The sequence below is a fragment of the Neovison vison genome, chromosome 6, assembly GCF_020171115.1.
Source record: "Neovison vison isolate M4711 chromosome 6, ASM_NN_V1, whole genome shotgun sequence".
In the NCBI taxonomy this organism is placed as follows: domain Eukaryota; kingdom Metazoa; phylum Chordata; class Mammalia; order Carnivora; family Mustelidae; genus Neogale; species Neogale vison.
In genome coordinates, this window is record NC_058096.1 from 110,809,122 (window position 1) to 110,825,583 (window position 16,462).

Sequence of the window (16,462 nt, forward strand, 5' to 3'; positions counted from 1 at the left end):
CATTTTCCTTTGCTTAATTGCCTGTTAAAATGGTGAACCATAAATCAGAGTTCTTGAAATAGTTCCTAGTCTGATTTAAGATAATTATTAAGAGCTTTTCATTCCAACTGTCTCAGCTGGTTGTTTCCCTCCAAAGGACCCATTTTCTATCCTTTATCATGTGTGTGTCTGTTTCTTAGGCATTTGCCTGCTCCTCCACACTGTTTTAAAATGTGAGCTTCACTCCAAGGAATGAAGGAAGAGGCCTATGATGGTCGAGCTTGAAAAACTGAAAATTATGTGATAATTATTATGAACGTATCACTATTTTAAAATCTTAATCTAATCTTCACCTAGAATTAGCAGTCTAGATTTTTGTTGTTTTCAAGTTATTTCTTTTAAGAATACGTTCTGTCTTCCTTTTCTGTTCCTTTTCACCTTCCCAGGATTGTCGAAAACCTATGCTTCACTATATATTCAATTTTTGAGGTAGAAATAGAATCGGGAAGGATATGCAGTTGACCCTTGACTGACACAGGAATGAAGGGCTCTGACCGCCTGCGGTTGACAATCCACATGTCTTCCAACTCTCCATGAACACTGACTGCTGAAAGCTACTGCTAATCCTTTGGATTCTTGGCCAATAAACGAACACTTGGTTGCATGTATTTTGTATGTTATATATATCATATCCTGTACTCTTATGATAAAGTAAGCAAGGGAAGAGAACATTTTAAGGAAAACAAAAGGAAGAGAAAACACATTTACAGGACTGTGCTGTACAAAATCTGTGTGTCAGTCAACCTGTGGAATGCCAACCTATTTTTTCCAAGGATTGACTGTAGGTAGAAGGGGCTACAGACACAAGCAGTTGTAGTTTTTATTCTAAGACTAATTTGCTGAGAACTTGGACTGTTCATGTGGCTTTCATGGGCCTCTGTTTCTACATTTATGATATGATCTCCAAGATTCCATTCAGTTCTGATCCGGTTTAATGTTCTAACAGTTCTCTGTGATATAATAAATGGTGCTAAAGTATAAGACGGTGCTCAGAAGTTTAAATTAGTTATGAAGAAGGCATAGATAGAAGAAGGTCCGGATAGAACATTTGAACCAGAAAATTAGTCCGTGCACTAGAATTTGGTAGTATCAGTCTCCATCAGCATAGACCTTCTTTGCTGATCACTGAAGATCTCATTGTGAGCATTCTTCTCATAGGTTCTGACTTTTCAAGGCAGAAAAGAGCTTGGTGACAATTCTTGTTATTTACAGGTATTAAATCTATCTATCTATCTATCTATAATTATTACATATATGTATATGTATACATATTTATTAATTATATATATTATTATATATATTAATTATATATATATATATAATTATTATTACTTTTTAGTGCAGTGTTTGGCCAGAGGAGGCCAAGTTAGTTTCTCAATTCAGACTGTACATTAGTCTCATCTGGGTTTTAAGGGAGGAGTGGGACCTGACATCTCCTCTCTACCCCCTTTTCCCCATCCCCAAGATACTGATTGGATTTATGTGAGCTGGTATTTGGGCAAGGGCATTTTTAGATAAGCTTTCTTGGTGATTCTAGTAAGTAGCCAGTGTTCAGAACTACTGGGTAGTGTTATTGAAGGTTTATGAGACTTATAACCCCAATAGGCACATGGACAATGCATGTATCCAGATGTGCACATCTAGAAAGTTAAGAGGAACAGAAATGTTTCTATATGACATAAGTCTTTCAACCTTTCTAATCCTATGGGGTCTAAAATAGGAACAATGTAATAATTGGCTTAAATGGAGTGGTTCTCAAAGTGTGGTCTCAGGACCAGTACCATCAGGATCCCCTGGGCATTTATTAGAAATGCACACTCTCAGATGCCACTCTAGACCTACAGAATCAGGAGCTCGGTGATTGGGACATAGCCATCTGTGTTTATCCAGACCTTTCTGAGGTCCTGATGACCTCCAGAATTTGAGAACCATCAGCACGGAGGGATGGAGGACTAAGAGGTAGCCTTTGAAAATCTTAGCCATGACTGGTGCATAGTTAGAGTCCAAAAAGCACAGTATTCTAAACATAGTGTGTTTGACTGCTTGGGAGTCTGCATATAATGGGGAGCTAGATTGGACAGCTACTCTTCAATGCTAAGTCTGTTATTTGTAGGGCAAATAGAGCCCAAGTGAACCATCCCCAAGGTATATCAGAATATTGAATCCATTCTCATTCCAGTGCCATTTAGAGTCTTTTTTACTAAGGCTTAAATTGTGATATTTTGGTACTGTCCAGAAGCAACTCATTGGGTGAAGGAACTCGCGGCCTTACCAGTAAGTGTTGAGCATCTGAAATGCAAAGAAAGGCGACTCATATATGAATATTATCTATTATTATTATTAAATATTATTTTTTGAAGAAAAGGCAAATCAATATTTTTTTTAATGGACATTTCCTTTTCCTAATAGGATTTCTTGCAAAGTATTTTTAAAAAATTCCATGTCATGAAGCCACAGAGCTCTTGGGTTTATATATATACCTCAGATCTTAGAGGTTAGGCGTTCTCTTATGACAACGTAACGTCGGTATGCTGGTCTGGTTGGCCAGTGGTGTTGAGGATTCTTGATATGCTGACCCCTCATAACATCCTGCCTGGATGGTCTGTAGATTTCAATGATGTTACTTATTTTAGTTTCTCCTGATCGGCCCTACATAGACTTTTAGGTATTGCAAGCAGGTTTTTTTCTTCTCAGAAGTCCTTGTTGGATCCCTACCGCATGCATGATAAAATTCAAACTACTTACTAGACATGCAACACACTTGAAAGTTGTTTTTTTGTTGTTGTTGCTGTTTTTTGTTTTGTTTTGTTTTGTTTTGTTTTGTTTTGTTTTTTTGGTCACCGCACTTATTTTTATTACCTACTAGTATTATTTTACATTCCCATATTTATGCTCTCTTAATAACTTGTTCCTTATTCTCTAGGCCCTGGATGTTTTAATCTATGCCTTTGTTCCCTTGTCTTTCTGCCAGGCAGACTTGTTGTCCCTATCATGATGTTCAGGGGCCATTGTAATGCTCCAGTATAAGCCTTCTTTCGTCCCTCCACCTCGACATAAACTTTCCTTTATCTTAGCTTCCAGAAGAGTCTGGTTCTCCATCTCAATATATTTTATCTTGTATTATCTTCATTTGTGTACACATTTTTTTCCTCCTCTGCTTGACTGTGAAAGTCTTCCACCCCTCAGCCACTGCCCCCACAACCCCAAGCACCTTCTCTGTTCTGGCTAAACATTCCTGCCCCCTCTCGACTAGCTTTTATGTCACTTCTAAGTATCAGATCTGGTCCTCGTTCTTCTCAAAAGTAAGGCTACTGATGAAACTGCAAAGAGCTATCATGGGGGATAACTGCTCGAAGAGACAAAAAGGTCTATGTCCGTGCGGTAAACTTGAACAAATGTGTGATTTTCAAGAGCCCTGTGTGATTGCCTGTATATTCACTTCCTGTGTGCATGTCCTTTCTGTAGGTGACTTTCTTCCACCCCCGCCTCCACCTCTAGATGATCCTGGTGCTCTTCCGTCCAGCCCCGGAAACTTCCCTCCTCCACCACCCCTTGACGAAGGTGCTTTCAGGGCACAGGTAAGATGTATGGTTGAAGTCATATCAATGAGCCGTGCTTGGAAGTTGGTGAATTCAGTGATTATTTCCATGGTGGATGAACATTTATTCAGAGCCTGAAGAGGGCTTTGCAACTCAAGAAAGCTCAGGTCCTTTAATGCCACCTCCCTGCCTGAAGCTTCTCAGAACTCTGCTGGCTTGCATTCGAAAGCCCCAGAAATCCTTTTACCTACTAATTTTGTTCTGAAACTCAAAGCCACATTTTAGAAATGCCACTTGAGAATTCCACATTTTCTTGTTATCCTGGGGACCCAGCCATGCTTTTTTATTGCCTCGTTTCTCTATCCACAAACATTGCATTCTGCGTGAGTAAGAGTGATCTTCAAAGGCTCTGGTTGGTCACTGTGGTCACTTAATTGGTCAGCGGCATCATTCTAGCAAAAGCACCAGCAAACCTTCTTGGGGTATGCTTTACTGAGTGAGGTCAAGGATGCACATTAGAGTATGTATTGATTATGTACAAGTGGTGTGCTCTAGAGAGTGCTGATTGCAAGTAACTTGGGGCTGGAATCAGAAGCACTGGTAGGAATAGTCAGTCTGTGATTGCATAGAGTCACTGGTGACCATATGCCACCACTTGGCATCCAAATGCTGTTCGTATCAGGAAGGAAAACTAAGTAACAAAGTTATAGAATTATTGTTGTGTTTTACAGGTGAGAATGTTACTATAGATACATAGAAAAAAAAAACCAGCCCTTGTCTTTCAGAGAAACATCAAAGATATTTGGGGAGAGGAAATTAATGGTATCAGGTATGGTCTTCAAAATAATAAGAGTAGGGAGCTGATGAGTGAGAAAATAGGTGAAAGAAAGATTAGTTATGAGTTGATAATTGTTGAGCACGTGCAGGTTGATTCTATTATTTGGTCTACCTTGACCAAATAATAGAATCAACCTGCACGTGCTCAACAATTATCAACTCATAACTAACGTGTATGTGTATATATATATTTACAATTTTCCATATTAAGTTTTGGAATGGACAGGTCATGGGAACTAGTTAAATGGTTTAGTCCATTGTCCAGTTTTCTTTCTCCTAAATTTCAGGTTGGGAGAGACAAAGGAAGAAATGATACATTCATTCAGCTAATATCCCATATGCCTGTATGTGTCCCTTTATAGCACCAGGAATTCTGTAGCAAAAAGACATACAGTCTTCTGTCCTCACAAAACCCACATGTTACTGAAACTGATGGATGTAGGCAACATTTGTACATTGATACAAAGTGCCTTAGAAGGAGATCAGGGCTCTGGGTTGGAGGACAGGGTGGTCAGGAGGCCTTGCTGAGAAGGGGACATCTAAGCAAAGATTTGGAGGGGGAAAAGGGAAGTAACCATGTGAGTTTCTTGTGAGCATATTTTCATATAGGAAAACTTAACGGAAGAAACTTTTTGTGTTATTGAGAAGTTAAAATGATTATGTTCCGGTTATAACCAGGGACCTCTCATTCACTTTGGAGCCCAGATCTTTTAAAATCTATTAAAAATTTTATATCTTAGAGCTACATATCATGGATTTTCTACAAAAATTTTGACTTTCCTATAAATCTTGCTGATAAAATGTAGTGAGCTAGTAAAGTCAAAGCTCAGATTCCACTAAAGGTTAGGAGTTGTACAAAGTTTATATTTATTTTATGTAGCAGCTATTTAGCAAATAGAAATAACACGATCATTCTTTCTTATTTTTAGTCATTTTTTTTTAACAATTTAAAAAAAAGCCTCCTACATTTGTCTTTTATATACTTCTGCTCTTATTTTGTCCTGGGCTATTCTTTGCATATTATTGAATTTACATAATTAAAAACTTCATTTTGTCTATTTGGTCTCTTAGAGTATTATGGAAACTGCTTTCTTGCATTTTAAATCTCGAGTTCTAAAAAGCTTGTTTGACCTTGTGACAGAAGACTTGTGTTTGATTGCTAGTTGAACAACGTAATCTAGTTATGTGGGTTGTGTTTTGTTTTGTTTTTAAAATTTATTAACTTATTTTAGAGAGGGCACGAGAGAGAGAGAGAGCACACAAGGAGCAAGGGCGGAGGGAGAGGGAAAGAGAATCTCAAGCAGATTCTGTGCTGAGCTCGGAGCCCCACATGGGGCTTGATCTCATGACTCTGAGATCAGGATCTAGCAGAAACCAAATGTCTGTATATTTAAATGACTGCGCCACCCTGGTGCCCCTCTAGTTACATGGTTTTGAACAGGTCACACTAAGTCCAATTTTTCTTATAATTAAAAGTAAGGTAACTGTCTACCTCTAATAGCTAGATGAAATACAGATGGATTTGAAATTGCCAAGTTATAATGGTTGTACGGATATTTTGATGTTTTAACTGTTACTATATAAATATAACAACAGCAGTAATCATAAGGCTTTCCCAAAAGGTTTAATTAAGAAAAATTCAAACATGGGCTTTCATAAAAATTACAAATATTCTTTTCCTGTGTGGACTGCATCCTGATAACAATACTAAAACCATGACTTTGTTTTTTATTTATTTTTTAAATTTTTTAAAAAAGATTTTATTTATTTATTTTACAGAGAGAGTGAGAAGTAGAGACAGAGCATGAGCAGGGGGGAGGAGGCAGAGGGAGAGGGAGAAGCCGACTCCCAACTAAGCAAGGAGCCCGATGCGGGACTCGATCCCAGGACTCTGGGATCATGACTTGAGCCAAAGGTAGACACGTAAGCAACTGAGCTGCCCAGGTGCCCCCATGACTTTGCTTTTTTAAAGGAAGGAAATAAAAATCTGGTTGACATGTTGGCTTATGTTTTTTGTAAAATACAAGGAAGGAAAAACATAAAATCGAGTTTGCCAAATGGGAAAGGACAGATCTGGTAGGAGAGGCATGTTATTCTTGAATATATGGAAGATTGTGCAAGTTCAAAAGAAAACAGGCACACCCTTCCCTTGTGTGAGGTGATAGTGACTTGGCCCTGCCCTGGCCATATTTGAACCACTTTGGAATCTGAACTGTAATAAAGCCCAAAGTAGTATAATCACCAGAGAAGATTTTGCACTTTTTCCTCTCGGCCATGGTGAAACCTCGTGTTGCCAAGTCCAAATTATAGCTGGCAAATGGGTGTTTTTATGTAGAGATCTATTTATGTTTCCAGCCAGATTTTCAGGTCAGCATCAAAAGAATGTCTACTAAGTCTTGCTATAAGAATTATAAGATTTTCAGCGCTGAAAAGGACCTTAGGGATCAGGTAGTCAGTCCCCCGGCACCAGCCGTGAGTTACAGCCTCTTTGAGGACTTGCTAAATGAATTAATACCCTGTATTCACAAATGGGGAAACTGAGACCAAAGGAGGTGGGCATCCTCTAATCCATACCTGTGTTTAAGGAATCTTGATTTCTGGGTTTGTCCTTCCGGTTCCATCAGAAGGCCTTGCACATTGCACATGGTTTTGCTTTAGTCCTCCCCCAGCCTGTAAGGCTCTGAGTTTCAGACCAGGGGATTACAGGCACTGCTGGGGTTTTGCTTGGTGCCCTGAATTTTCGATACCTGCTAGGCACTTTTATTTTATTTTATTTATTTAGCAAAAGGCAAATATTTAGTGTCAGTATTTTTTACTTTGATAATTTTTTCTTTTTTTGAGGAAAAAAGACGAATCTTGGAAATCAAATGAGGGCTTTATCTTTTCTTTTCTGTCAGGATCTGTTTGACCTCAGTACCTGTGAGGTTCGGAGTGACCAGTAGAGTGGCCCCTTCTTTCGTTCATTTGTTCTTCCTTCCTTCACCATGAATTGAATACCTTTTGTAAGTCAGGCCCATACGCTAGGGATTGTGGCCTCAGATGTTGGTGTCATGGTTCTAGGGCCCTGAGTCTTGACCTTGGGAGTGCATAACATTGTTCTGATCTGATGCCATAGTTAGTCGTTAGTTCTTATTTCGGCAGCTGATGGGCAGGTCTGTGGTATCACTTAGAGTAGTTTCACAAGGGGAGAGTGTCTCACAGGATTTCAGGTTTACAAGGAAATTAGAGCTCATCATTTAAGTCCCTTTCTTTTTTTGGATCTCCTTATTCTTTTTCCCAGTTGAACAAAATGTTTATGGGTGACTGTTGCAGGTGACGTGATTTTGGAAGATAAGGAGATGCTGGATCCCATACGGTGCCTCTGAACCAAGTTTGGGAGATGCACACAGATGCAGCTTTTAAACTAAGGTGTTCTGTCATAGATTACATCTTAGTCACCATGCTGTGATCAGAAGCACAGTCTAAGTCCTTATTTGTGGTAGAGGGTGGGGGAAGTAAATTAACTGGCAGGAGAGCTACAAGGATTTTTAGAAACAGTTGCCATTGCCCTGCACTTTGATGGATGGGTAGGACCTTAATTTTTAGATGCAGGGGAATAGATCTTTCAGCAATAAAGTAAGAAAAATAGACGTATTGAAGGAAAGCACCAAGCAGTGTGATGGGCCTGCCTGCATTCCAGACTGTGGATTTTGCCCTTGATTCTGAAATCGTTGACAGTTTATTGCAGATGTTTGTTAATATTGTAGTTATAAGGGTGACATCCCCAGATCTGTTGTTGGGTGCCATGTGGTGCTTTCAGCAGCCCATCAGGCATAACCTGTTGCACTTGTGGGAAACCCCGTGCAGAGAGCTCTGAGTTATCTGGCACACTTCCTTGAGCGCTCAGGGGCTTGTCTCCTGATACCCAATGGCTTTGAGTTCAGGTGTCCGGTACTTAATGGCCACTTTTTCTAACATCTGTGCTTGCCTTTCTAGTTGATGGCTCCTCACTGCCTCTCTCTGTGAGCCCGTCTTCTGGCTTGCCTTTACTTGCTTCCTCTCCAGGGATGTGTATACTTTGGGTTTTCATCTCCCCCTTTCCGCTCATCCTGGCAGGATGGCCAAGACCCCATTTGGTGCTGTTGCTCCAGCCCCTCCACCTTAGAAAACAGACTGTGATGCCTGTCACCGGTTACTCCCTGTGTTAAAAACTTCTTTCTCTTATGGAAGTGAAATTTATTTCTTTGTGACTTCTTCCCAGTGATTTTCTTCCTACCTTCTTCAAGCCAATGGCACACCTGCAGAGTGACCGTTGGGCCACTGAGGGATAAGTAAAGTCTGCCTCAAGAAGCTGATCATTAAGTCTGCTGAATGAGGTGACTTTTTTGAGGACCGAGGGAGAACAGTGTAATGTGAGCTATGCACTGAACTTGGGCCAATGCCCAGGGTTAATTGAAAAGAGAAGGGAGAAGGAAAATCTCTGAAATCATTTATGGTCTTGTCTTAGTCTGTCTTTAAAAGTTTAAGGCCAGCTCATTTCTGTTCTTAGGAAAACATTTTCAGAGCTCATTTATGTACATGGTGGATGGTGGCTTACCATCAGTTTTCCGCTTATATCAGTAATAATTTTTTTTAAAGGATTATATTTATTTATTTGACAGAGAGAAATCACAAGTAGATGGAGAGGCAGGTAGAGAGAGAGAGGGAAGCAGGCTCCCTGCTGAGCAGAGAGCCCAATGCAGGACTCGATCCCAGGACCCTGAGATCACGACCTGAGCCGAAGGCAGCAGCCTAAACCACTGAGCCACCCAGGCGCCCCTATCAGTAATAATTTTAAAGTCTCCCCTGGTGTTAGCATGGCTGGCACTGGATTCCGTGTCTCGTGACTCTCGGTCTCGTCTTCTCATGGTCACGGGTGTGGAATGACAGATTTTTACTTGTAGACCCAGAGGACTCAGGCCCACGACCATGGCTACCTTCTTCAACGCGCCCACAGAACTAGGCAGTAGGACTTGCTTTATATGGCTTTGACATGCCCTATCGTAGAGGTCCTTCCTTCTGCCGCCCGAGAGTGTACTGAGCAAGCAGCGGGCCGGGTCAAAAAGAAGATCCAGGCAGTCATGGCGAAGAGGAGATCCAGGCAGTCATGGCGATGAGGAGAGGTAATGTCCAGTCCTGCTAGAACAAACCAGAAATGGTCACGAGTGGATGAGCTCTGATCCACTCGGCGCTCAGAAGTGCTTATCCTTTCTGCATAGTGAGAGGACAGGAGTATCTCGATCCTTGAGAACAGACTGAAGGAGTGATGGAGATGCTTCCTGGCCCTTTCCCGTGTTTCCTGGGCCTCGGGTTAGCAAGCCCTTGTCGATTTGTAGGGTTGTTTGTGACCCTAGCAATAGCAGTAGCTTCACGGCACTCTCCTCTTTGGTCTGTGCTGGGAGGCCAGTGTGTATTTAGCGGGGCCTGGAGGTGCTTGGGTTTTGGTCAGTAAGACTTTCTACAAGTAAATTTCAAAGGTTTTCTGTTTGCTTTTCTCTCCGCATCATCATCTCATTGGGTGTCCCGATGAGCCAGGAGAGAGATTTTTGGTGTCTGGACTTCTAAGCGCTTCTTTGAAAGTAGCAGGCCTGGAGCCCCTAGGGTGTATTTTAGTATTTCATTTAGCAATTTGAACCTTTTTCATGGAATGTCATAGTTTTCTCTCCCTTTTTCTTAAGGACCTATTTTAAAGAGGTAAACCTGTTCCTGGGGATCAGAAGTCAAGTGTGTACACACACACACACACACACACACACACGCGCTCTTTCACACTTATCAACCCAATTACCACGGCCCCATCACCTTCTAGTGACCTAGGGCATCCATATGCTTTCTGCAGGGAAGGTCTTGAGGAATAGCCAGGCAAGAGTCCTCCAGGGAGATGGGCTGTGGTCAGTAATGCTGTAGGTCAGGGTAACCAACGAGGTCAGGTTTGCTCTAGCTCTTGAGCTTCTGAATGGGGAGTAATTGACCCTATTTGCGTATTTCAGAAAATGTTCTTTGCCTGGAGACAAGTCCTTGTCAGTTGGTCCTTGTTTCTCTCATCAAAATCCTGGTGGTTTCTTCAAAGCTCTAATATGCCTAGTTATATATTTTTTAAAAATGTGTTTTAAAAATGTGTTTTGTCTCTTAATATAAATGAAGCAAACAGTATAGATCAACTATTTGCCATCATGTTTCTCTGTCAAGGAAAAATTAGAATCTCTACACCATGTGAGTTTTGAGCGTTCTTCTTGGTGCATCCAAACGGTTAGTAATATGATTTGGAGAACATGCTATAATATTTTAAACATCATAACTCAACCTGTTTTGAAGGGATCATTTCTCACATTAAATTGTATCACCACTTTATTAATAACTTATAACTTTTACTTGTTTATGGCAATGTCTTGTTTGCTGTTTCTCTTTCTTGAATTCATATCCTGATTCTTTTTTATTTTTTTCTCTGCCATTAGTACTTTATCAAGTAATTTTTTTTGAGAGGGAAGCCTACATGAATGACCTAGCTCCTGAGTTTTTATATATCTGAAAATGATTTTTGCCTTTACATTTAAGTAAAAGTTTGGCTGCAGATAGAATTCGAGGGTCAAATTTCCTTTATCAGTATTCTGTGAAGATTTCTATACTGTCACTATAGTATCATTTAGCATTGCAAGTGAGAAATCTGATTCCAGTCTGTTCTCTGCCCCCCCACCCAAGTTTATGAACTTCTCTTCGTTGGATCTGCCAGCCTTATTTGTAGGAGTCTGTGGTTTCCCCGCCTTGCACCTGGGCTTAGGTCCCTACCCACCCCAGCGTTTCCACTCATCAGTGGATTTGTTTGATTGGAGAAGTTCAGTTTTTAATTTAGCTAGGAGGGGTTTTCTTATGTTACTGGGGGGGGGAGCATTTTAACTTTTCCTTTGCCGTTTTCTTTCTTATGGAACCCCTGTTTTATCATTTTGGATTTCTTTTCCATTCTTCATGTTGGTATTCTTTTTCAGTAGTTCTGCCTCTGGAAGAATCCCCTCGGCTTGCTTCCTTTCTTTCTTTTTTAATGTTTTGTAGAGACGGTCTGCTCCTGACTTGGAAATGCGACATCCACCTGAATTAGAAGAGGGAATGTGGCGGGAGTGGCTCTGGATCTGCTGTTCTGGTAGAGCTCCCTACTGTGTACTCCAGACTTTATGTTTTACCTTGATCAGGAAGATGTGGTCCTTTGAATAATGTGGTGACCACGGAGTGGGTGTCTGCATCTGGTCTTCACCTTCTGTGTGTAATTAGGGGGGATAGGCTAATGAAATGGTTTGCCTTGGATGCATAGACCAAGAGCAGCCCAGCAAGCTCTGCTGGAGCCCTCAAAGCTATGGATGTCTGAGCTTCAAGGATCCCCTGGCAGGTAGCAAATCCCTAGTTGCGCTTGTCACATAGATGCTGAGTGAGGGCAGCAGCCAGTTGTGGGGGGTGGGACAGGGTCTCTGGTGAGTTCTCCAGGCTTATCTGTTCCCTCCCTCCCTATCCCCCCCTCCCATGCATCTCAATGACTATGTTACCCAAAGTATCAGGGAATGTGGCAAAGAACTTTTTATTAGAAAGGATGAACTCACTAAGTGATTTTACTGCTGTTATGACATTCTGTACTCCAAACATCCTTTCCCAAGAGGCTCCCCACCCCCTCACCCTTCTTGTTGTGACAGTTCAGAGTCAGCTATTAAAGTCAGGTGTTGCTACCTTTTGTTTTTTATCTCAAGCTCACTCTCCTGCCCTCCAGGGCTTCATCAGGAAGAGCCCTCCTTGGTTGCATCATCTAAACCAAGTCAAGCTCTAGGGATAGCCTAGTATGTTGGGGAACAGGGCCACCATAGGGTCCAGACACCCGGCCCCTCGCTTACTAGCTGTATGCTGATGGCCATGCTATTTAACCTTTTCCGCACCTCAGTTTGCTCATCTGTAAACTGGGCAGTTATTGAATCTAACTCTTCGGATTGCTGTGGAGTTTCAAAGAGATGATGCACGTAGACAGTATTGTATGTGCCTGACATATCCCAGTGCTTAGAAAATGTTTTCTGTTGATGTCATCACTTTTGGGCAGTTCTGGGTTAGCTGGCCTCTGTGCTGAGTTCTGGAACAGTTGTCAGTGTCTTTGGTTTGCTTCCCTAAGGTTCACTGGTGACCCCACTCCTTACTCCTGTATATGCTTGGGGATTTGGGGCCTTTTGCTAAAGATGCACTTCCATAAACTCCATCTGTAAAATGAATGATTGGATTAACTCATCTTTTTAGGTTTCTTTTAGCTCTAAAATTCACTGCTTTAGTAATAAAATATCACCTCTTTGTAACTTGACAGTGATTTACAAATTGCAGAATACTTTATATTGTCTTATCTGATCTTCACATAAAAAAAAGAAACAAAAATATTTTAACCAATTAAAAAAAAAATTGAGGTCCAAGTTGTTGAGGTGACTTTTTTAGATCTCACAAGTGTCATGGAAGCAGTGATTTATTTTTAAATGGACGAAAACAAAAACAAAATGTATTTTGGGGACTTTTAAGCCTCTTGGCTTAGTATCAGTTCCCTTACAAATGAGAGAAGGCAGATCATTTTGAATTCTCAAAAAGCAGCCAAAGTCATCAACAATATGTGTTCATGGATGGTGGCCAGGGGCCACTGAGATAGCTTTCTGTGAGGTTCTTTAGGGAAATAAGCCACATCTTCCATCCTACCCGTCAGCATATTCTCTGACAAACCCCTCACAGATTGTACCATGTTCTTCTTATCCATGGATTTGGTAAGAGGCTCTGTTGGGCTCCCAAATCCTTTAGTTCCTTTGTAATTTACATAATCCACTCAACATGGGCACAAAACAACTTGATCTGAAAGAAGGGGTAAAAGAGGGAGTAGAAGATGCCAAGTCTGAAAACCCAGGGCATTAACTCAGATTTTATTTTTGAAACTCCCAATGTTTTGGGGAGATTTTCTCTGCATAACTGATTTTGCTCGATCCATTCAAAAGTCAAGTATTCATGCATCCCAACTAGATAATTTACAGTGTGTTTTCGCGTGTAATACTTATACTAGTTTTGAGGGGTTCCACTCTTCTTATCATTTTTATCCTTCGCTTTTGTGAGTTTGACCTGTCCAAGGCCTACAAATTCCGTAAATTCCAAATTGGACTTGGAGTGTCTTTTGTCTTATTTTTAAATATAAAAGATTTTCATACACTTGATCTCACTTGAGCCTTTAAATAACTTATGAAACGGGAAGGGTAGGGATAATCTCCGTCCTGTGCAAGTAAAGGAGCTGAGGCTCAAGGACGCTAAGGAATATTCTAGGTTTCCATGGTATTAAGTGTCCCAGGCAGGGATCAGACCCTGAGTCCTGTCAGTCCATTCCATTTCTCCCCCACCTCTCTCTCTCTCTCTCTCGCCATCGCTGCTTTATTGTTACTTTTCTATTATATTCCTTTTTGATGAAGGGCACAAAACACCAATTGTCACCTTCCTCACCACATACTCAGTATTTGGAATCTCTTCCTCTTATGACTTGTGCTGTAGAATTCTCTAGGGCAATATTGTCTTCAGCCTCCGTTTTATCCCCCCTCCCCCAATAGTCTGTATCATTGTGGACTATAAGAATGTACTTTGGTATTAAAATATTGGAAAGAGGGGTGCCTGGGTGGCTCAGTCGGTTAAGTGCCAGACTCTTGATTTCTGCTCAGGTCATGATCTCACAGTGCTGAGATCCAGCCCTGTCTTGAACTCTGTGCTCAGTGGTGAGTCTGCTGGAGAATCTCTCTCCCTCTCCTTCTGCCCATCCCCCCACTCAAATAATAAATAAAATCTTTAACATATGGAGAAGATGTTTACAAACCTTTCAAATGGAATTCTTTCCATAATTTTTTGTTTGTTTTTATATTTATTTTACCAATAAACTTTAGTAAAGATAACAATTTTTATGATATTGGAAAATGAGTAAAATCGGTGGTACCTGGTATAGATAAACTGTTTCTTTGGCAGTTTTTTGAAAGGGGAGATGGGAGTAACACACGACAGATGAATTCACATGATAAGAAGTGTGATTTCGCTGTATTTTTAGAAGTACAGAATTTGGCAAATGAGCCACTCACCCCAATAAAACAAAAGGGAGGGAGAGAGAGAGAGAACGAGCGCTCTGGAGGCATAAGGGTGTTCAGAGCCCTTACTTTGACCATAATTTCTGTTGTTCCTTCCAGTGCTTAAAACAGTCTGTCTCTGCCTACCTTCTGTTTTGAATCCTTCATGATATATCATGATATGTGATCTGGGGCAGACCATCCCTAAGAACCAAGTCTCCGTTTCTTTAGCCATAAACTAGTATGATGCTTCCTATCTTCTGCTTTTGTTTTGTTTTGTTTTGTTTTGTTTTTAAATGATTGCATAAAAATAACCCATTTGATAGCACTTTCTAAAATAGCAATTATAGAATTTACCTTAAAAGTACTTTTTTTGGAGGGGGGAGTAATACTGTTTCAACATCTTTGAGCTTTCATTCTAACTCTTAGCAATTATATAACCCCTACATTTACGACATGGCCTTTCAGTGTTGTAGTCAATGTCATGGTGGGTATCGAGAGGTGAAGGGGCAACTGTCGCTCGGGCAGCCCTCGCTGACTCATGAGCATTTAAGAGTTAGGGTTCTGACTTTGAAAGACCTGTCTCAGAGCTTCATAGAGTACCTGGCTGGCTCAGGCTTAGATAGTCCAGAAAGAGATGATCAAACAAGTAAAATAAAAAACATGGCCGCCAGAAGAGTCTTTCACGATGCACATTCAGGAGACTTCATTACTTTTATGACTATTTTATGTCAAACCATTTTGTGAGTCAAAATGTGCCTGGAGGATTGTTTTCATTTCCTTTTCACCTGTTGAGAGTCGTACAGTGTCACTTTAGTCATTCTTTCCTGACCCGGTGGGGAGAGAGACCAGTTTGGGACCATGGCAACTACAGAGAGGTATTTTCATGGAGTTACAGATTCATTAAATGAGTCTGTCTTGGCCTTCCCTCCAAGCCTGCCATGTTTCTGTAAACCGGGACTTAAGCCATAGTCTCAGCATTGACTGAAGTCATTTCAATGCTACCGAAACGGCCCTTGTCCACGTTTGCCGTGCCCTCTGATCCCCTAGTGACTGTTCTTTTTCTGATGTCCTCTACCTCTTTCAGGCAGGTAACACTTGATTTGAACCTCCTCACTTCCTCCCTCAATTTTCACAACAGAGAACTCCCTGAGTTCCCCTTCTGGATCTGTGATGATTCCTTTTCTCTCTCTTGTACCAGATCCCCCTTCATTTTTTTCATCTCTCCCTAAATTTAGGTGTCCACTCAGTGTTCTCCCTTTTGACCTCCTGTCTTTTCTCAGTAGAAGTCATCACTCTAATAGAGTCAGCTTTGATCTCTTATTTCATGACTTGAACTGGTTATGACTTTTTTCCTTAGATAAGCGTTGTGCCATTAGTCATAGAGTCTTTCCACACTGAAAACCTGTCTCTTTACCTTCGTTATATCCCAGAGCTACTCATCGTCTTAGCCCAACACTTCCACTCTGTTAAAAATACCACCATATTTTCTGTTCTTCCAAATTCAAAACTCTGGTCGTTGCTGGTATGTCTTACTTTTTTTTTAATATATCTGTTACCAACATCTCATATTTTTTGGTTCAAAAAGGACTGTCAGGTTTGCTCTCATCTCTTGTTTTCCTATTCATTGTCCTAGCTTCTTCCTTCTCTGAAACACAATAGACTCATTGCTTTGATTCTTTCTTATTTTTATTTTTTTTAAGTTTTTGTTGTTTTTCTTTTCCAGCTGCATATCCCTAACCAATTAGTCTTCAAAAAATGATATCTTCTTCCTTTGGCTTTTTATTGTTTGCCACATTAAATTTCTTTTCTTGGTTGATTTTCAGAGTAGTCTCTGACCTCCCTGACCCTTTAAAGTACACCTCCTCTCCCACTGGGCTCTTTGCAGTCTTTGCTCTTATGAGACAGATACCTTCAGTGTCAGCTTCCCATGCTGAG

The 16,462-nt window shown here is 40.8% G+C and overlaps 1 protein-coding gene across 9 annotated transcripts in view; it reads left to right on the forward strand.

The window, feature by feature from the left end:
- LOC122908796 (LIM domain containing preferred translocation partner in lipoma) overlaps positions 1-16,462 on the forward strand; it is a 673,192-nt gene that overhangs the window by 282,125 nt on the left and 374,605 nt on the right. For all 9 annotated transcript variants that reach the window (XM_044251972.1, XM_044251981.1, XM_044251976.1 and 6 more), the window contains one exon: positions 3,505-3,617. In XM_044251972.1, the coding sequence (XP_044107907.1) occupies positions 3,505-3,617 (113 nt within the window). The remainder of the gene's footprint in view (positions 1-3,504; positions 3,618-16,462) is intronic.